Here is a 23,133-nt window from a genome sequence, read left to right on the forward strand (position 1 = left end):
TAGTACTGTTGATTTTCAAATCTTAAATTCCTGTGTTTTCCACAGGCCTTGTGCATTCAGACAAATACCCCACCAGACTGATTATGTTTACACTTCTGTGCGAGTGTCTCATTTTCTCCTCTAAGTTTAATGTGCTAGACCTCCCTATTTTTATTTCCTGGATGCTGCACACTATAATAACAGTACCACCACTCAGTACCTTTGCTCCCTCCCACAAAATAACAGAAGAAATATCGGCAGTCTGGTTGTATTTTGCTATTTTTAAGACTTAGTTCTGATACGGTTCTGGAGCTGTGCTTTACCAGCAAGGCATCTTATTGCCAATCCTGACACATATAGCGTCTTTCACAGTCCCGTTTCCTCCCTGCTGGAGTATGGTCAGATAAGAGGATGTTGGGAAGCCACTGAGCGCTTCATTTATAGGTATGAAAAGTGTTTGATTCAGTATTAATGCTAATGAAGGTACACTGATGATTCCCCACGCATTGATTAGGCCTAATTGCACACATATATTCTTTGATGTTTGATTTGTACCAAGTCAAAGAGCAATGGGAGACAGGCACCTTATGTGGGATAGCAGAAAACACGCAGCTGAAGAAGACAGGAACTAAGAATGTTTGGTAGCTGAGGAACTTTTGATGATACACGAGAGCTGAATACCTCATTCTGAGTTTGTGCTGGGTTTGGAGGTGGTCTCCATTAACACTGTGTAAGACCTGTGGCAATGCCTTCCCTTGAAAATTTGTAACAAAAAACCTGGTTGAAATAGGTTGCTAAGGTTGTAAACAACCATTTGCCTAAAATATAACCTGTTAGCTAACACTACAGATTTGTCAGAATACCCACAAAACTATAAGAATAGACAATGCTGTGATTAGGTTGTAAAATGTGATGTCAGATGGTGAATTTAAATGAAATGGTTAGCACACTAGATCAATGTCATGATTTTCAATGAGCTATTATGATAGAAAAAAATATTGTTCTGATAGAGAACATGTGCATTGGTACATTGACACAATTATTTGTAAATACAAAATTCACTAATCTAATTTAATTTACTAATTTTAATTTAATTTTAAATATTATCTGAAGCATTTACATGTGATGATATTCCCTGAGCTCCTCACAATGTCTATTGATGTTTTACTCACCTTGCAGTTGTAGTTCAGTGTAAATTTGGTAGTCAAAATATTTTTATGACAATATCCCAGAAAATTTCATTAGCCTTTTTTTTTTCTAGCTGATATTTTGGTCTTAGCAATTTTAGAAAGAAATAATAATATAATGAAATATACATGCATACACCAGCACGCATACACCCACAAACATTTGCAGTTAGCATTCATTGTGCATTTTTAAACCCTCTCCGCATATTGATGGTAAGGGTTGGTACATCTCACCTGATGTTCAAGAGGGCACATAATTGAAGAGGGACTAAGTTACACTACCTAAGTTACATATAACATGATCAAATACTGCCAATTGTTACACCAAAGTTCACAAAGCTAGCCAAGTACTTGTAACTAAGTAACAATATATGGCAACATTAGTTTGATGCCACTACTTATCTTCCCCTTGCTACATTTATCTTTTCTGCGTATCAAATTCTGTATTAATCACTTAAATAGATAATTTAAGTAGTTCTCTGATCTCAAGTGTTTGTGGATTTCCAAGGTCTCAACATTCTGTGGTTTATCCATGTTTTTGATGATCTGTGCTGCAAGTCCTGGGCAGTTGTGACTTTTTTGGCTTTTATGCAACATTTATGCAACTTTATGGACTACTGAAAAAGTTGTGCTATCCCATGCCATTGGTGCATCAAGTGCACAAACAAGACAGATGCATTTATAGTGATCATATGCATCAATCATCCAATTCAATCATCAATAATTTAATAGACAACAAATACAGATGCATTACAGGTGAGCTCACAAAACTGGATGTGCAAAGATTTTTACTTCTTTATGTCCTGACAATCCTAACATATATCAGACAATAGATTTTTTGAACAGGCTAACAGTTGGTTCTCCAAAGCATTTAAAAACAGTAGGTTTTCATGCCTTTTCTGGGGAAAAGCCATGTCTGTGCTCAAAATTAGATTATTGATACTGATGATATGTATATCTCTGGCTAACCCTGCGAAGGCAAAGTGCAGAGCAGGCACCCAGTTTTCAGACAGGATTCAGTAAGTAAAGCAGCACTTCCCAAGCAAACATGGATCCAGGTGACAGGGACAGATGGTACAGACTGCAGGATGAGGAGATTTGAGGCAGCAGCAGAGAGGAGTACAGACAGCCTGCTGCTCTATATTCGTATCTGTTTTTTGTTTTTGTGCTGAAATAAACACGTGTGTCTGCATGCAAACACTATGGCATTTTGAAAGGATTTTTCTTCTTGGCCTAGAAGAAATTAAGAAATATACAAGGAAAGTCAGTTTTATCAATAACTGGCCCTATGGCTAGTGGATTTGTTCATTTTTGTTAAAACGCAAGGAAGAATAAGGAACAAAGGGTTGTCTGCCAAAGAATGTTGCCAAATACAACACACAGTGTTTCTGACGCAGAGTCAACTCTCATTTATCCAAGCAAATAGAGAGGATGGGTACAGGTAATTGTAAATGAACAATCCACAAAAGTACAGTTTAATTGTCTAGTTGTTGTTTGGACAATAACAAAAAACAACCTGCTTACTGCATGAAGAACTTCATTTGCATCTCAGAGAGATACATGTAACAAGGTGAGACTACAGATAAGTAATTAGATATCTTTAATGAAATCAGTTGCATTATTTAACCCATTTTAGCTCATCATTTACCATTACATTGATTGATTTGATTGATTACACCATATCTCTTTATTATTGGTGAATCTATCAGTGACTCCATTACAAATCTTGATTACTCCATTTACTTACAAGTCAGTGCAGAAGTAATAGCAAATTTCAGCCTCTAACCTGTTGTTCAGTTTAAATAGCTTAACAGCCCCTGCAGTCTCCCGTCATAATTCTTTTTAGAATATGAAATACTTGAGTCAATTTCCTCCTCAGGCTCCACTCACTTAGGGTCTGATTCAGACAGCACTGAGATTTTTTGTACAATTCACTTGCATACTCTTCAGTTTTGTGGATTCAAACTTAATTTATGCATACATGTCTCTCTCAAAATGGGTGGTACAAAAAAATGGAAAATTGAAATGGAAAACCACTCCTGTTCTTTGCAGAGCGGTCCAAAACACTTTCTGACTGGTAAACATTTGCACAGTACTGTGACCTCTCTGCGGATAACTACCATTTAAACTGTAGGGAATATTATTGTGAAATGGACAACTGGATTGTCATGCTGATCCCCCTTTTGAAATGACCGTGTAAAATACAGTGTGTTCCCAATAAAGTTTCCCTTTGTGTTTGCTAGCTAGCAATTTATTGCTTCCACAGAAAACCTGAGCAGTCCACTCCAAGGACCACAAGAGCTTAACACTGATTGAGTTACCTTAGAAATATAAGAATGTGCAGTATAGGATGCAACACTCTCTGACAGGGGACACTATCTATGGAATTTATATATATGTGTACATATGGCCCACAAGCGTAGCCACATTCATTAACAGCTTGAGCAAATTATGTAATGTTTATTATTAATCAATAGAGTGTTTCTTGATTATACATACAGTCAAATGTCAGAGAACATTATATAGTGTATTATAGTTGTCCTCTGAAATGTAACTACTTTGCACATTTACACTACAGTACATGTATTAAGTAATTTAGGGGTTCTAGGACAGATCCTTGGAGGACTACACTGACTGCATTCCTCTTCCATTCCTTTTTCTCTTCTCTTGATGTTAGCCTGTATTACATGCTGGTGCTAATAGATAGATATGCACAAACTACAATCCTACAATTTCTTTTGCTGACATTTTATTAAACACAAATATGTGTTATTATAAGTGAGCTTTTCTAATATATTTTTAAGGAATAGGGAAGATTTGTTAAGCTAATTAATCCCTTTATTGACATTTTTCACCGGGCTATAATATAATTTATCCCCAATGACATTACTGTTATAGATTAAGTGGTAAGTGGAGTATCATAAAGTTTCTATGTTAAATTGTTTTTTTGGTCTGTGCAATTTATACATCTAAATGTCAAGAACAACTGTTAAGCCCTGTGTGTTCATGACTTACAGATAGATAATGTGACATTATAGTACTAGTTTAAATTTGTCAATTTAACTTTGTAGGAAGGTGTGTGGTATTACTGGCAAGCATCTTTTGATCATGATTATAGATACCTTCACTTTATTTAGATTATCATCAGTGTATGCCGACTGACTCCCATACATTCTCAAGTCACCACACTCATGATAGAAATGCACACTGAACAAATAAAACAGCAACTGTCTGTGCTGTATTCTTCACGTCACAATCTGCTGCTGCCAAAGACAATGTCTGATGTCATATTTGGGGGCTGTATTTTGAACTTAGTTCAAAGTGTATAGCAATTCTCATACCACCACCAGCCTTTGCAGTTTACGATTTTACAGCAAGTAATGAAAGTGCTCAGATACTTGAATTATACTGTTAGGACTCACTTTTCTGATTGAGATTGGGGTCTCTGGCCTTTCTAGAGGTAAGGTGCGGGTCAATCATCTTATAGTCCTGCTGGAGGAAGATAGTACTAACATTCAGGTGCTGGGCAAGTACATCCTCTTTAATGAGTCTGTTCTACGTGACCTGCTTGTGCTTTAGTGTCCCTTCTGCTATCTAGTTTAAAAATCCAGTTCTCTTGGGGTTTAATTTGCCTGTGCAGAAGCTGCACACACTTCCTCCTGCCAGTGACAGGTTTCAGCAGTGCGCTCAAACCTGCTCTAACACTAGGAGGTACACTTTGATGCCTGGAGCTCCAGCATCAGTGTCTCAGGGATCCTCCTGTCGATCAATGCCTGCCCGCTGGATCTGCTCCTGATCTCTCTGGGCACAAGACATTTTCCTCCCCCTGCAATGCCATCAGCTGCTGCTGAAAGGTGATTTTAGCTTCAACAGCCACTAATGCATCCTTATTCTTTGGGTCTTTCTGAAGGATGGTGGTTTGAAGAGTCAATCCTAATATTGTAGAAGCTCTAGTACCCTATTGCAAGCCTTCTCTTGCTTTTTTCATTTTCCGTTAGTCTCCATCCTCTGGTTCTGACTTCATTCTGTCATGTTGTTAGCTTGGATGACTGCGTTTAATTGCTGGACTTGACTGAAATATTGCACTGAATTGGTGAATTTCACTGTGTATATGCTTTGGAGGTGGCGTGGAGTGGTGGAAACTCCATGGTACGCCATGGTAATAACTCCAGCTCTCCTTCATTTAGTAACTCTTACCATTTAGACTATGTGCCAGTGATCGTGGAATCACCTACTTAGTTCAGAAAACCACAAAACATCAATTTTTTCTACTTGGTCACCAAATTTTTCTCAAACTCATCACACAATCACTCAGATACTAGCCCAGGTAATAGGACATAAATGTTGATAAATAAATGTTTTGGTGACAGCTAGAGATCCACACTGAAGATGCTAAATAATAATTATTGTCTGGTCTTGGAGCTCTCAAATTTAATCACTACTTGTTTCACAGAATACTTGTAATAAAATGTTGTTTTTTTAACCACAATCCTGTCTATCTGCTTTTTGATGGCCTGAAAGGTTCATCACTACAATGTCAGTCTTGTAGACACTAACTTGATCCTTTGTCGTACACCTACTGCAACTGTCAATTTACATCGAGGGCAGTATGCACTGGCAAAAGGTTTGCCAGCCAGAAATGAAGTTAGTGAGTTTGTGCAATATAATCTATTGAGAGAGATGAAAAAGGAAAACCCAGCATTAAGTACAGAGGAAACGTTACGGATTTTTGTTAAAAATGCAGACGCTGCTTCCCGTCTGTTTTGCTGTTGCTGTTGGAATCATGGAGGCATTTTGTTCCAGTTTTCATCTTGTCTTTTGACACCAGAACTATTCCCTATTCCCTCAGGTTGAGAAGAATGAAGAGGCTGACCTGAAAATCGAGCAGGATGCCAATAAACCAGAGGACAAAGCCCACAAGGCTGCCACCAAAATCCAGGCCAGCTTCCGTGGACACATAATCCGAAAAAAGCTTAAGGATGAGAAGAAGGAGGACAGTCCCGCGATCCAAGAGGGAGCAACGGAGGGAGAGGAGAAGAAGGAGAAGGCCTCTCCGGTGACCGAGTCGGCCGCCGCGCCTGCGGCTGAACATAACGCAGCAACAAGTGAAGCCAAAAGCCCGGAGGCGGAAAAGGCAGCGAACACCCCCGTAGCCGCCGCGACCTCTCCTGCCGATGACGCCCCCTCCGAACCCAGGAAAGAGGAGGCCCAGCCGGAGGCGGCCGCAGATGCTAAAGAAAAGTCCAAAGAGGTGAAGGAGGAGGAGGCGGAGCTGGCGAGCGAAAACAAAGAGCCCGCCCCTGCCGCTAAGGAGGACACCGCTACTAGCGATAAGAACGCCCCATCGGCGAAAGGTGTGGAGAGCGAGGAAAAGGAGGAACCCAAACAAGCCGACGTGCCTGCTGCCAACGATAGTGAGACAACAGCCAACAAGGCCCAAAGTGAAGAGAGTGAGTCTGGCCAGCCACAAGAACAAGGTGAGCATTCATTCTGAAGGACAAAGGGTAGTGGGCCTCACTCTCTGTTAGTTTTTAAAATCAAGCTCAATGCATACGACAAAGAACAAAAGATGCTATAGAAGATCACTGCAACTAACAGCACATTTACTTTCTGGATAGGGAAGATGATGACCAGGTCAGTTGGTAATTTTTTTCATCAGATCCTGCTAGAGGAACTTCCATTTAATTCTACAAAAAGCAGCTTACATCATGATACATAAGGCACACTTATTCAAAAAAAAAAAGATTGAAGATCAGATTTTCCTACTTCTAAACTCACAACCTAAATTACAAGCATTGTCTGGTTTCCTCAATAATCACTAGAGTTTGGAAGGTTTAAAATACACTTGTTAAACTGCTTGCTGCTCTCTAGATCGCTAATTTCCTATGAGTTTTTGGTCATTTACATATGTGTTGAATAAATAAAGAGGCAGAAACCATGTGAAAATAGAATCAGTTTAACATACAAGCTTGCAATTTCTGCACTAATTACCAACTTCCAGTGCTTATGTAGAATAAAACACCCTTCAAGCAGAAGCTGAAGGCAGAAATTATGCATATTTCAGGTGTCTCACTGTGGTGTTCCTCTACCTTGCAACTTGTCATGAAATTGTTAGATCACACACAAACTCCCTAGAGCCTTAAATGTACTCATCAAGGCTTTCATACACATTTTTGTAGAGTGAACAATCACTGTAGGTCAAAAGTGATCTTAAAAATCACAGTGACTGAGCTTTGTTTTACATTTAACCAGTTATTCACATTACATGTTGGAGGTGGTTTGTCTTTGCTGCTCATATTGCTGTGAATTGCATGGCACATGGAAGAAACCCTAGTGACATCATTATCTGGTTGTAAATCCAGTGAAGCTTGTTAGTGAAATGCACTTGTGTGCCATGGTTGTCAGCCCTCACAGATGGGAATCAACTGGAACTGCCTTTGGTAGTTTAATGGCAGAATACCTAAACTTGTGCCACAGGAGATCTGTGCAAGCAATGCCTCAACAGTAAGGTGGTCTGTGATGCTGACCTGATAATTACAAGCATCTGTGACAGTTATCTGCTGTTGATACATGAATTCAGCACATTACAGCACTCTACCATGTCTGATAGCAAGGGTGTCCATTCCCCCAAATTTTAAATCGCTACAATTAAAAGCTTAAAAATACGAACAATATTTGTTTTTTTATGCGTAACTTTTCATTTGGTCATTTAATAGAGCAAGACATAACAAAGAAGTTGTGCTTAGCCTTTTTTACTTGCATATTATATATTGCTGATGTTTTTTGATCAAAGCAAACTACCCTGCAGCCTTAATAGATGGTATTACAAAGGGAAGATACAACTGAAGGGGACCTCCAGCTAAATGAATGTTGTCCATCTTTGAGCCTGTGTGCAGATGTGCTCAATTGATAGTATTCAGTGGAGTTAGATTCAGTCTTGGCTCAGGCTAATATTCAACATATTTCCCTCAGAAATGTGGTCAAACTGTTGTCTCTTTAAAGACAAAAAACTGAAAAGGAATAAGTGGTAAGTGTTTAGCTGAAACTAGACCTGAAACAGCTTTTTGATCAGGTTTCAAAGCCTATTGTTGACAACAGACATGGACAACAGCTCTGGATGCACTGGTAATAAACAGCAAGTATTTCAGATGGTGCCCTAGAGATGAGTGAGGAAAGAAGATGTCAGACAGAAAAGTTGAATGCATGCAATGTCACCCATTTCTCTGAAAAAGGAGGTGGAGATTCAGTTTACGCGTCAGTTTAAGGACACGACAAAAAGAATGCTAGCCTTTTAAGGCAAAATACATCAATGCAATGTATAATTTAAGCACATGGCACTAAGGAGGAGGCAGCCCAAAAGAGCAAACATCCTTTTAATGTAACAGCCCTTTAATGTCAAACCAAGCTGTGTGCACCTCACAAAGCTATGTGAAATGATGACAAATTCTGCGATGTTCAGATACATGGAGATGCATATTTGTAGTGAAATATAAAGAATATTTCAGCTAAGTTAAACATAAGCCCTTAGAGCTAAATTTAAACACCCACAATGATTTATGTTGAAACAAAAGTCACTGGGTGATCTTCAATAATCATAGGTTGGACACTTTCAAGGTATTAGAAACTTGTATTGGGGCATTAGAGACAGTTTACCATTCAATTTAATCATAATTTCAATATTGTCAGATGAAACTCTCTTGATCTGTAGTAAAGGACTGTGCTTAACAGTGTGCTTAATGGAGAGAACATTGTAGCTGCTAAAATCTACAGTTCTTTTTGGTTGCAGGTTTAAGTCAAATGTCTATACATCCAGTCCTGTTTGGAATGTGTATGTTCAAATAAGGGATAGTATTTCCATCAGATGTGAGAGTAAACATAATTGAGGATGCCCTACTCTTTAAAGTACATGCTCTAGTTCTTTTACCACCACCAACCTAAATAAATGACAATAATAAGAAACATATGTCTTGCTAAACTTTTCATGGATAAAGAAGATATAAATTAAGACTATGATTAACAACAAAGCAGAATGGTCAGAGTTTTTTTTACCCAAGTGTCTTGACAATTTTTGTATTTTATTTTATTTATTTATTTTTTTTTATGAATGCTTACAGCTATCTCTCTATCTCACTTTATATACGTATAAGTATACATAAATTCTAGCACTTTTGATAATATCACACCTTCCTTGCGGCATTTTTAACTGCTGCACCTCCACTATGGACCAGCTCCTTGAGCAGGTCATGTATTTTGGCTGTGCCTCTATTGACTGGCATGCTTGCTTTTTTGGCTCTGTGCTCATTTGACTTGGTACAATTCAGATATAAATGGCATCCAGCATTTGACAGCAGACTCAATTAAAGGTTTTATACCATAGACCCAACTGAATTTCATTATAGCAGCATGAAAACAAAGGTCAATTGGTGCCCCCCTCCCGACTAAAGACAGCTGTCAGGATGGAGCGGAGAATGGGAAGAGCACCTCCGAAGGGAATAGGAAAATGAGACCCAGACAGGTTGTAAATAGCTGCAGGGGGCTTTAATTTCATGCTGTCAGTTCTGCACTCCAGTGTTGGCATCGGAAGAGGGGAGCAGGCAAACATGGAGTTGTTCCAGCACTGCTGAGCCGGTTATGATTAAGTAATGCCCCCCACCAATTACTTGGTTGCTACATGGGAGCCCTACTGCTGCAGCAAATTATTTATAGAACCAGACACCTATATTGATTTATTCCTTCTTTTGCCATCTATTGAGATCTATCACTTCCAGAAGCCAGTCATCAGATTTTCTTGTCATTCCAAGGTGATGACACATGATCGATACAGTATTTTGAAAACAGATAAAGTACCGCAGCATGGGATTCAAACTTGCAGTCTCCATTGCCTTGGTGTAGCAAAAGAGGAAGAGAGAGTCCACAAGAGAGTAGAGAGCTTTTTGACTCATGATTCTACCAATCCATGTTTGCAGAATCCCCTTTTTCATAGGATGGTGATTGCAGGTTGTATCACATGAGTTAATTCAAAAATCTGAAGGGAGGAACAGGTGAATTCTTTTTGTGTGTGTTATGAATATATTGTTTGTTACTATGTTCTTGGAAAAGGCAAGCATGTTGCCAATTGTAACTCCAAGGTTCTAAAGATGGTAGGGGCAAAATCTGGTCATGGTAGGACCAGGAGGTATGGCAGATCTGGCTTGGAGACATTCAGCCTCATCCAGAAGGTGATGTCTGCAGCAATTGAGACAGGGAGAAAGAAAGATTTCAATTTCATCTTAATAACAGTGGTATGAGGCCACAGCATGGTCTAGAGTAGAGGGGGAAGAGAAATAGACTCAGGACAGATTTGTGGCACACGAATGACATGCTGTGGGACAGAACTGGTGCATCTCCAGTGAACCTGGTATTAGTAGTTTGCCTCAGCCCAAGATCCTCAGCTCCGCAAGGGTAGGATCTAGTGGTGTCACAGGAGACAAAGACATCAGGGCAGGTTATCAGCAATGAAAATGAATCTGCATATGCTTTATAATGGCTTTGGTCAAAGGGGAAAGGCCTCTGTAGAGTGACTTTTGCTGAATCCAGAGTGGTGGGAGTTCAACAGATAATTCTGTTAATGAAGAGGTAAGTTTTGTTTGTGAACAGCTCAATCATTACATTCTATTCATTTTATCTAGAGCAACTTCCAGCACAAGAGAACAGGAGTGTATCCATCCAAGTTAAGTGTGCAACAGTGTCAGACCAGGCTAACTCACTCAAGGGGAAAAGGGACACAGGGCAGTAATTTTAGACAACTGCTTTATCAACTGATTTATTGTTTTGCTGGATATAGCAAACCAGTAAATCAGTTGGACTTCATTTGGATTTGGATACTAATGACTGAAGGAAAGCAACAAGTATTAATAAAAGTTAAGGAGTAGGTTCTCAGAAAATCTCATGCTTAGTGTGATGTTTCTTATTGAGTATGCTTAGTGAAAAAAACAAGGAACTGGTTTCATAGTAGGGATGTCCATTTCCTATAAGATATTTTGGCAAATGGTGATATTTCTTAAAATTGTAGCTCAAACCAAGTATACTCTATCTCACATTCATCTGCCTCCAGTCCCCAGAATGCATCATGAGCCAGGTTGTACCAGTTCTGTCTGTTAGCATGACCCTAGCCTCAATGCAAAAATGGATAAAATATATATTTATTCATTTGGAAGACAGATTTATCCAGAATTACTTAGCAAGGCTGTCATTGCAAGAGGCATACAGTGCTTGTCATAAGAGCTGCAGGAACTAGGACACAGGTACAGAATAGCAAGTACAAGAGTGAGAAAGCATCAGACTTAAAAAAACTATGCTAAGATAAGCATAGACCCAAATAAGACACAAGCACATGACAAGTGATTACAAGGTGCTTAAAATGCTTAAATTCAGATTCCACACAGCAAGACAAACCAGCTTAACATACAAAGAGAAGACTGTCTACAGCACAGCTGAGCATTTGAAATATGTATTCATGCATTTAAGTGATCAAGAATGGTGTTTAAAGAATGAATACATATAATGTGATTTACAAATGTAATTTGTTTCAATCCACAGAGAAAAGTAAGGAGGTGGAGCAGTGCAGTTGGGACTTTATATTAGGAATCTTAATAGCCCATATATATTTTTTTTACACGAGTGATTTAAACCATTTAAACCGGTATATGTTAAGAGTAATTCAATATGAACAAAATTAGATTCAAATTGAAAATCTGTTCCTGTTAACGTTGCTCAGCTAGTTAATTAAAATGAACAAAAAACAGATTTTTTCATCACCTGACAAAAAGCAATGAAGTCGTATTGACATTTCAGCTGGGCTGTCATTGCCGTGTTTTTTGCAGTCAGTCTTAAAGGCGAGGTAATGCTCTGTGCCAGCATTCAAATGCTATTCATTAGGAAACAGGCATCCCCTGTCTGTATGCGTTTTGAGGCAAATTAGCCGCAACAATCCATTCCAGACCTAAAGGGGGAACACAGGAACATAATCAATGTAATGTCATTCAAGGCTGTTTTATGCACACAACTAATTGCTGAACATCAGGTGCACATTCCATTATCGGTGAGAAATGTTTTGCATTGCGGAGATGTAAAGATTTTCCATCACACAAAACGATCAAGGTAAACACCCATTTCGTTGCTCATGTTGGTAAAATATGTTGTCACGCAAGAGCCATTTGATTAGAACATGCTTGCCTACAAACATAATCAATACCCTCAACCTTGATTTGCAATTAAATGCAGGTACATACAAACCCAGTTGGGTGACTGTCATCCTCAAACTGAATGAAAGCAAATTGTGTTACTCTTGGAAAGAAATAACACACTTTCACGTACTTTGGTTCAGGACAAGTTATTGATTGCATATGGGGGTATTTTGTGTTCAAGGTTTGCTTCTCATGTAAGTGCCATCAGCTATATTTCACAGTGGGGCACACCTCCATGTTTTTAATCATGCCCGCTGACATGTGGGACAGTCCTTGGAAGTGGCTGGCATGTGCACATACTGACATGCATTCATAACCAAGTATTTTGACTTGATTCCTTACCCATTCTTTTTTCTGAGTAGTGCTTAGTGTTGGCCTTTCCTTGGTGTAACTTTCACATGCAAGGACACCATTAATTCAGAATCTCCAGCAAATGTAACTCACCATCTCAAAATATAGTACATCAATGAAAAAGTCTGATATACCACCATAACATCACAAGAAAAAGGTGCATTTCTATTCAGTATAGAATTGTAGTTCTAGAGGCAACAGACATTAATGTGGGTGGAGTAATAGGCTTGGGTTATTTTGGACATGGAGCCACATGAACTCACCCGTAAATGATTTCCTATTATAAACTGTGAAAGTCTGAAGACATGTTACAATTGCAGCTGATTATAGAAAAAAATTCCCCCAAAACATGGATACAGCATCATGTGAACTGTCAAAGCAAAAACAGCCTTTTTGCATGCCCTTTGACCTTTGGCCATGATCAAATTTTATGCAATGGTACGAAGCTGATTTTGGTACTTACATTAATAGGTTAATTTCCTTGGCTTTAATTTTCAGTTAATGCTAATGGCAATCATGAAAGAGTCCATTCATCATGTTTGACATTTTTGGGGTAACCCCTACAGTTGTTATTGCAACATTCCAACATAGAGCCTACTGCTGGCTCAACAGCTTATTTTATTAAACTGAGAGTCACACAATATAGATGAAAGACATACTGTTTATTAGTCCTGAAAAACTAAAACACAGGGCTGTTCTACAGGTTTAAAAATTCTGGCTGCTCTCTGAGTGCTCAATAGTTCCACTCTTGCCCTCTGCATGATTAAAAAAATCAAAAAGAACAGTCTGGATGATATGTGGAAAATCAAACACACCTTTGACACTCATACATACTCATACCTGTCACACGCCACAATCCAGAGCGGAATATACGAAATATTCCAGAACAAATTAATTTGCCCAAAGTTTTAGATTTAAGACATGAAAGTACAACTTATATTTATGCGATACATAACTCATTTTTAACACTGAGATTTCCAGGGAGTCACTTTGCTAATTCACATTACTGAAAGGGTTGTTCGATTCTTCCGCTCGAATGATGAATTTAAGTTTTTTAATTACTCAGAGAGCATTGACTCCTTCAGTTGCTGAGACCAGTGAATATGTTGTGTATTAGCTATGATTGCTTTAAAAATTATTTTGCTCTCCATAACCAAACACTGTGACTTGTTCTGATTGGTCAATCTCTGTGAACACGCAATGGCTCCACCCACTTTGTTGTCTGTGACACCTCGTTGCCCTGTTATACAGTGATTGGTTCGCAAGGACTGCCACATCCCTCCCAAGGAGAGCACCTGCAGCTGTGTTAGAGCAGAGGGCAGCTGTATCTGATTCCAACACACCTGGCTCTGCTTATTGGGCTGAACTGACAGGCACAAGGGGCCATGCATTGCTATTCCCTGTATTTTTAGTTGCAATATAATAGTAAAGCAATGTATATTGAAAATTTGCATTTTTGTTATCATGGTACTGCAAAACATTTTTGAAGAATTTAAAGATGAACTACACCATATAAACCTACGTTGAAATGGACTACATGTATGTTTTTTATGTTGGTTCTGTGCTTGCCACAAATAAATACAATATAGCCTGCATTTATTCAGTTTGGTGAAACAGTGACTCAGTACATCACACCGGCACATTTTCACACAGATGTGAAAATAGGAAGTGGTGTTGAAAGCTTCTCATTTCCTGGAATATCTAAGTGATCATAAGTGATTTTTTTTAAGTGATTGATTTTATTTTAGGAAATGACAGAAGAGGGTGTGAGGCTGACTAGCCTGTCCTGAAAAAATCAATCCACTTATATTGAAACATTCACTCTGAGCAATTACACTATTGCATTAGAAACTGAGCCTGATAATTATACTCTTTAGAATGTCCAGGCCACTCACTCCAGGCACATGCTTATTGCATTAGCAGTTTGAACACAACAACACATTAAAAAATAACCACAGGGGGAATATAGTTAAGAGAACTGCACCCTTTTAAATTAAATAAATGAAATAAGAAATACGCAAATAATTACCAAAAATTGTTTTTGAAATACTTGCTACACCATCCAATTCTCATGGGTGGAGATGCCTCATGTTAAAAAAAAAAATTGTAATGTCAGAGGGGATGCAACAGATACAGGAGCTGCATCGTTTTTCATTTGTTTATTTTTGTCTGCATGTTTCCCCTTACATTTAAAATGAGTTTTTTAATATTTAGTTTAATTTTTCACTGTAAAGATGTTTATAATTTCAAAATGTTTCCTCAAAGAATGTAACCAAGCATCTGAGGTTCCAAACAAAGATTTGGAGGAGAATTTTCAGACAATCCCTACACAGACCTAGATAAACCAGCACCATCCAGGACTATAAGAAATCCCACTCACCACCTCCTTTCTGCACCAGCTGTTCATGGCATCCCTCCTCCAGCTCATCCCCCCCCCCCCCTTCTTTTCCCTGTTTATGATGTTCATACAGGGGGTCAAAAACCTTGGCCCACAGCCAAGTGTAATCCCTGCAACAGACTCCAAGTTAAATAAAGTTCTGCTATAACTGCATCACACACAACCTTCACACTTTGATCATATGGAAATTCATATCTACTGAATTTCTGTTTAATGAGGCTATCGTATTGCATGAACTATTTTATGTCCATTTCTGGCATGAACTCTGACTCAGGTAACCTTACTGTTTTATTCTAAAACAAGATACAGCATATATCGGCCTAATCAGCTCCATATATTCCATGGAAATATTCAATATGTGGCAGCTTCTGGTGGGAGGACACCCACCTGCGTACGTGCAAACATGGACTGTGAAATTTAGAAAACGCTGTATAAATATCCAATCCAAAATCATCCATACACAGAAAAACTGAAGTAGGTAATTGTAGGTATGGTATCTATGTGTTTGCTACCACTGAGTGAGTGGACAACTCTGATTACAGTCATACATTATGTAAAGTATTCACAAAGCACATAATAGACAAAGAGAGTACATGACAAAAATGCATGGGTATTAGTACTTTTAGTGTCTGTTGATGGAATTTGTATTTTAATTTTATTCCAGTTGTGTCCTACATTGTTCTACATTTCGCTGTTGGTCCCTCCGGACATATAAGCTCTTTCGAAATTACCTGAAGTCTAGATTTAGTCAGCTGGTTGTGTGATGTGGTTGCAGATCTGCTCAAACTTGCATGTATTTTAGCCAGATCTATTTATGCTGCAGTTACTTCTAACCATTTCTGTGGGGTTACATACTTCATCCAATGATACCTTCTAACACTGTGCTTCAATCTTTTAGAATAATATTGGTTCCTCCTTGCTCTGGAGGACTTTAGAGCAGACAATTCTCATCCTGCCATGGGGCGATAGGTTGGTACATTGTACATTGCACAGGTGTTACATTGGACACTGTGCAGATGTTACATTATACACTTTGCAGGTGTTACACTGTACATTGTGCAGGTAGTACATTGTACACCATGCAGGCATTGCATAGAACACTGCAGCCTTTGCATTAGACACTGTGCATGCGCTATATTGCATACTGCACAAGTGTAGACAGCAGCCATAAAAGCAGGGCCTGCATGCAGAAGCCTCGGTCACTGATGCCTTCTGAATGCCATGTCTCAGTGAAGACACTCCCCTTACTGACTACACCATCTACAGGAGAAGGAGCAGCACCGTCTCTTGCGTAATGATACCTGCCACTTTGCACCCCAGGGCTGCCGACTTTACCCTTTCACGTCTTCTCCGCTCCAGTGCTCATCACAGTCATACAGAGTCAGACATGAGGCACTTTAAAAGGACAGATGGATAGCACGTCCAATATTGGGAAAAGTTCTGCGCCCACTAATCATAGGCTTAGTGATGGCAACAGAGCAGCGCAGAGCTTGCAGAGATAGCTTGGATTTATCAACAAGTGGAGCAGAACAGAACTTAAATGTTCATTTCTAGTGGATTTTTTTTTGTCTGTTCACATGACAATATACATGATTAAATACACATTTAAAACAAAACAAAACAAAATATTCACATGAAATTATAAATACACAGGAATATTACACCTTCATTTATGTAGATACAGGATATAGATGTACAAATTTTCTCATGTAAAAGTGTCTCCCTTCAATGTCTGTCATCATTGTTGAATACTATCAACTGCAAATATATTTGCCATGAATTTATACACATTCAGCCTTTGTAACATAAGTCTGACTTCATTATAGGCAGGTAACACCAGCCCACTTTTTTAGGTTAACTATAGTTCATTTACATCATGAGATATCTTATGTATCTATTCATAGGCACAAAAACAGCAAAAATATTTCATGGACGGCACATCATATAAGTGTACACGATGTGAGAGAGACTTAACTGTTGTACAAAGAATGTAAGACCCCCTGTTTAACAAAATAGGATTGAAGTCCCAAAGATTCAGTTTATGGCAGGGAGTCCAGGAACACATCTCAAGAATCCTGGTTGCCTTTACTGCTTCTGCACAATGTCTAGATCCTCAACACGCTGCAGCAATAGTACTGGGTGTGCTCTTATGCCGTATACCCTGTGTAAAATATTCCTGCCCTGTATGCGCAGTACCAACATATAGAACTTTAGAATTGGCTGATATATAAGAAGGCTATTTTACCCTTTAATTTGACTTGCACATTAAGTTATTGGTAGTGTTCACTTAAATACCAAATTGTTTGATTTAAATGTAATGTTCTTAGCTAAATTCCTTCTGACATAACGTTATAATTTGACATTAATTGTGTTTGAGTGCATGACAATTGAGGCGATTAAGGCCGCAGTGCGGTGGCAGCCAGTCACTGATCACAGCCTCCTTCAGTCTGACAGGCACCGCCTCGACACGCGGCTCGCTGGCTGGTTTCATTCCTACAAGTGGACTGTTTAAAGCCTAGGAATGGATTACGTCCGAGTGTTTCTGATCGCTATCTGCGGCTTGTTTATTGCATCGATAAATCTCATTGAAGGATTTGCACTGTAATTTGCTTTGAGCCGCGTTCCTGAGAAGAGGGTCTGGAATGCAGATGGGTAAAAACAGCTTAACTTCAGCCAAAAAACCAACCGTGTACAGGAGACACTTGTGATTTGAATACTTCTTTCACAAAGCTTTCAGCCAACTATCAAGTCTGGGTAGCAGTGCAGGATAGTGGTAAGGAACAGGACTTGTAACCAAAAGGTTGCCGGTTCAGTTCCCTTGCTGGGGCACTGCCACTGTACCCTTGGGCAAGGTACTCAATAAATAAGTAAATATCTAGTTGTATAAAGGGATAATAGCTAAAATTGTAACTTATGTAAGTTGCTCTGGATAAGGGCGTCTGCTAAATGAAAATAATATAATGTAATGGTAAAGACCTGTGCACCGAGGAGGATTACAAACTATGAAGCGTAACAGTTATCCCTTTGTGCTGCATTTCAGATGCTGCAGAAGAGTCCAAGCCAACTGAAAATGCTGCCCAAGTAGAGGAAGGCAAGGATGAAGAGAAGGCTGACAAAGACAAAGTCTAAAAAAAGAAAAGGATTAAAAACAAAAAGAAAAGGTTGCTCTAAGCCTACTGATTGTGAGGACCGTCAATTTTTATTTAATTGTTTTTAATTCTGTTTTTGTGTGGCAATGATTTTCTAAAAATGGGGGAGTTCCCACAGTCAGTTTTTGGCTCAAGCTAGCGTCAGCTTGTGTTCGTGTTTCAGTGCAAAGTTAGATGGTTAACCAATGTCAGGCCAAACTCCAATTTCTGCCTGTGTCAAGCAACACTACCAGAAAAAAACAGTTCCTTCACCTTGAGTTGATCAAGGCTGTTTACATAGTATTTGAATTGCCTCTGGTTGATAATTATCACCCCTTAAAGTGGTGATTTCAGTATGCAATTGAGTGCAGTTTTTCAGGAGCAAAGTTTATGGCAGTACCAGTACAATTTTTTCAGCAGATATGAACTGCTTGAGCCATTTGACAGATTACATGGAACTCCCCCATAGACAGGAACGTTTGCAGTCACAAAACAAAACAAAACAAAACAACAAAAAAAACGTGTGGCTTCATTTAGGTGTTCTTGGTGTTGTTATGACAGTTTGATATGACCAATCATTTGGAATTATTCTTGCACTGTATTAAAAACAACCGCAATTCAACAAAATAAAGAAATACAAAATTACTCTGGTTATTTTCTGTTCCAGTGAGTGCAATGTTCCGTTTAGATATAAAAAAAGTTAAAATTCTTAGTGAATAAATGGTTTCAATTCAGTGTGGTGAGAATTACATTTTTTGTCTGTTTTCAGAATAAAGCAATGTGCCAATTAAAGTACAGTGTGTTTTTTTCCTGTGAAATAAAAAGTCTAGTGAACGGGATAGCATAATAAGTTACTGTGACTTATGAATCCACGTGTTTTATTTCTTTCAGAGGTAAAACTTCTCATCGTTAGGCATGACACCAAAAATAATCTTTTTATGCAGTACCTTGTTTTAGATTTATTATTGATAACATATACATTATGCCGTGGAAAGCCTGTAAAATCGATTGAAGGAAAGTTACTGTGATTTCAAGCAGAACTGACGGGATATGATTTTTTTTGTAAAATAAGGAAATCATCAATGAATCGGTAAGTATTCTGATACATGCTTACACACTACCACACAGAAATGTGTAAATTGTAATTTGCTGTTTACTTTGTCTAAGCCATTAAAATCAAATCATTTCAGTTACAATATCAGGTACACAAAGTAAGAATGGTATTCGAGGGAGAATTTTCATTTCTAATTTATTTTCAAATTATTTATTAAAGTGTCGTCATGGAAAATGCCTGTTATGCATCACTATGATGAATGCTGCACATTGGCTGTGGTGTTAATCCTCCCTAACAACTGGCCAGAATGGGACCTTTTTGCATTTTCGTCTGAATTTATCTGAATCTCCCACGTACACTATTCCGGTGGTATCCAGATTGCTCTGGATAAGAACGTCTGCTAAATTCCAGCAATGTAACGAAGATATCTGTGTATTCTCCTAATTGCAACTGCAGTCTGTCGATTGTAACCAACTGCTGGTCATAAGACTGCATTGAAACTCTGCCTTTAAATATTTCCAAGGCCGTGTCCCACATGCACCCTTCCTCGGCAGCATTCTGCTATGACAGTGGTAGCTAGGCAACTGTCTTGAAAGGAAATGCGTTTGGGATGTACTTAAAAGTCAGGTCAGCATCGTTGGTCAGAGCAGGTGCGTCATCTAAAAGAAAAAAAATAAAGTTCAATAGATTCAGTGATTACCATTAGCTTGACTTGATTTTTCAAATGTAGTGTCTCATTAAATGATAATATTGACTTGGTTAATATGATAATATTGACAATATTTGTTTACTTGATGCAAGAAAATTAACATTTTTATTTGACTTGTTTTAACAAGAAATACTGTCAATGTTCATATTGATGGACCTATACAATTACCTTAGCAGTATAAAATACTGTAAACAATTTAAAATGTCCTTCATTAAAATTAAGATCAGAATGGATCAATAATGTATTCTGATATGGATACATCACTTCAGGCTAATCAGACTCCTCATATAGAGGAGTGTGCAAGACTAAATATGCACTACATGACAGTTCCCATATGAAGGTTCTTTATTCAACTGGCGTTGCAATCATTTTCATTTGGTGACAGCGACTGGATCACAGAGGCACCCTTCGGCAATGCAGTGAACCGATTGCTGTTGATCTGGTATCTCATTAATAAAAACAGTCATCTGCTTTTAAGAGACTTAGCTAATTATTTGCATGTGTGACTTGTGTGCTGAATGCGATCCAGGAAAGTCATCCTTTTCCTCAATTGCAGCATGCAGCCTCCTGCTATAGTATTTGGTTATCCCGATCTGCTACATATTAAGCAATGCTAACCCCCTCAGTCCGCTAATCATGCGATTCACAGAGAGCTTGAGCTTCTAAAAATGAGCACAGGAGAAAGGAGAGGGCTACGGCAAGAGCCTGGGGAAAAGAGGAGCTGTATTCCAGAGGAAATCAAGGTCCGGGTGCATAGCATCTCGATGACCTATGCCTTGGGCCTTGCTCTTTCAAGGCTAATCCCGCTTGTAAGCAGTCGATGTGTAACGAGATCACAGGCACTGCCGGCCTGGGCCTCAGCACAGGTGAGATTTCACAGGGCGCAAATGGCGAGATTTATGCACCACAGTAAAGGTGGAACTGGCCAGTAATCTGCTGATTTACTGCGGCAGACCAGGGACTCGCGGGAGTTATTGCCAGCAGAGGAGCAGGTAGCTTCTCATTCACTAATGTTCTGGGAGAACTTGCAGACCTAGGTAATTATTCAGTTTCCCCAGATGCCTCTGATCACAGCAAGTGTTTAACACCCTGACTGTTGCAAATACGACGAATAAACAGAGACAATGTTCTGAGTTGAAGCAATTTATTGTCAGGTGCATAGCACTCTAAAGAAAGCACTTTCTGTCTACAGAAACAGAGCACTGCTTTCTGGGAGCCAGAATTTGACAGGTGGTAAGCATACATTGAAGGAGAAATCAGTATGATGAAAAAGGATGAGATGGGGTTGCAGGAGATGATGTTTCTATGAAGTCATGTAATAAATGTAATTTCCCTGGTCTCCTAATTTTGCACAGTAGGTAGTACTTTCAGATTTACAAATGTGCAAATGTGTCATTGTGTCAAATGCACGGGGAGGGACTTCCCTGTCGGAAGGACACACACCTGGGCAAAGATTGTGTCCTCCTGCTTCTGAGACTGACAATGCAACTGATGTCATGTCCGCACTGTTGCCACTCTAGCAGAATGAAGTTTCTGCAGATTGCCAACAACAAATCAAACATACAAACACACCAAGTTACTCACGTACTAACAACCCCTTCTCTGCATGTCAGTACAGACACTTTGGAAAAAAAATAAGCCTACCACACAAAGAAGTGAATATGAACATACTGTACAGCTAACCATATAGGCCACATTATCACAATCTGGGCACTATTCCAGATGATTGCTACTAGTTGTTTTCTCTTACATATAACTTGGCCATTTGGTTTGACATTTTTTTCATGCAATTTTTTTTTTCATTTTTTCTGCTGCGATTCTGCCCACCCAGAGCCTTGGACCATCACAGGTATCATGCATATGCATAATGTTTTTTAATTAAAATGACACATAAGATCTGGCACCTGATTTGTTTGTAAAATATATTACAGCATGCTTCTAACCTCTATCTATATGGTGTTTGGTTACTTGGAGGAAACATGAGACATGAAAAAAACATGAAATTAAATAGTAAACATAAGAAAAATGAGAAATTTTCCATTCATTACACCAAACACCAACATATGTAGGGTGGTGGAAATGAGACTTTGGTTTTATTATAATGCTTAAAGCATTTGAATGGATAGTACCCCAGCAGCTTAACGTCAGGCATCTCAAATTTATTTTGAAAAAAAAATCTGAGATGTGGGCTAATTTTTGGAACCATCTTCTCCCTTTTGGAGCTCCAAACTGATTTGGCGGTCTTTGTCTCATAGGAATAGCCAGGCAATTAAGGCCAGCTGTGCATAACCAGCACAATGTCTCCACCATTTTGTCCCCAAGGATCTGGCAGCTTTTTGTGCACTGGATTTAATATCTTTGGAGAAAGTCTTCTCCGCCTTTCTGGCATCACAAAATGTTCTGGCACTGAAGACAAGGCTGAGATATTGCGCTGCAGATTTTTGAGGGTCTGCACTAGACACTGGGCCTTCACCAGATAAGGGTCTGCATGCATATGACGAGTGGGGGGGGGGGGGGATTCTTGACCTCAGTTGGAACTGACAATGGAGGTCAGGCATCCTCTAACCACAAAGGCTGTTTGTGCTTGGCAGCCGTAGAATGGATCTGTGTGGTAGCAGGCCTGGCTTCAAAGCAATGGGGAGCACTGAAGGGCTTAAAGAGCCTCAGGCTCTTTAATGTTATGGTACTAACCAGCAATGCTTGAGTGAATAGCAGCAGAAGAGCTTGTTTATTACAAGCACTGAGTGAATGAAGAACACCAGTGCAAATGTTTTGCATTCCAGACATGTCCTGTGAATCTGGCAAACTCACAGCAGCTTGACTACCTGAAACAGAAATTCATTTTATTTCTTTTGTTTTTCAGTCCAGGTAAGCTGGGGCATTGTTAAAGGAGGAAGGAGAACTGTACTCATCATTCCAATAAAAGGATGGAACTCAGTCCAAATCCAAATTCAAATTCAAAAATTGCTATTATTATTGAATAATTTTCTTTCTTCTTTAGACTCACTTTCTCTCTACTTTGGTTTAATATTTCTGTGGTATATACACTCATTGTGTGTCGTGCTATTTATAATTTTTGTATAGTGATTTTGCCTTTCATCA

At 38.9% G+C, this 23,133-nt stretch overlaps 1 protein-coding gene across 1 annotated transcript in view; it reads left to right on the forward strand.

Annotated features, from left to right (window-relative positions):
- The window catches only part of gap43 (growth associated protein 43), a 29,075-nt gene extending 10,417 nt beyond the window's left edge, over window positions 1-18,658 (forward strand). The window contains exons 2-3 of the mRNA XM_036536002.1: window positions 6,016-6,643; window positions 18,181-18,658. Coding sequence (XP_036391895.1) covers window positions 6,016-6,643; window positions 18,181-18,269 — 717 coding nt within the window. The 3' untranslated portion in view covers window positions 18,270-18,658. The remainder of the gene's footprint in view (window positions 1-6,015; window positions 6,644-18,180) is intronic.
- Window positions 18,659-23,133: the final 4,475 nt, after the last annotated feature.

Source organism: Megalops cyprinoides, chromosome 9 (genome assembly GCF_013368585.1).
Source record: "Megalops cyprinoides isolate fMegCyp1 chromosome 9, fMegCyp1.pri, whole genome shotgun sequence".
In the NCBI taxonomy this organism is placed as follows: domain Eukaryota; kingdom Metazoa; phylum Chordata; class Actinopteri; order Elopiformes; family Megalopidae; genus Megalops; species Megalops cyprinoides.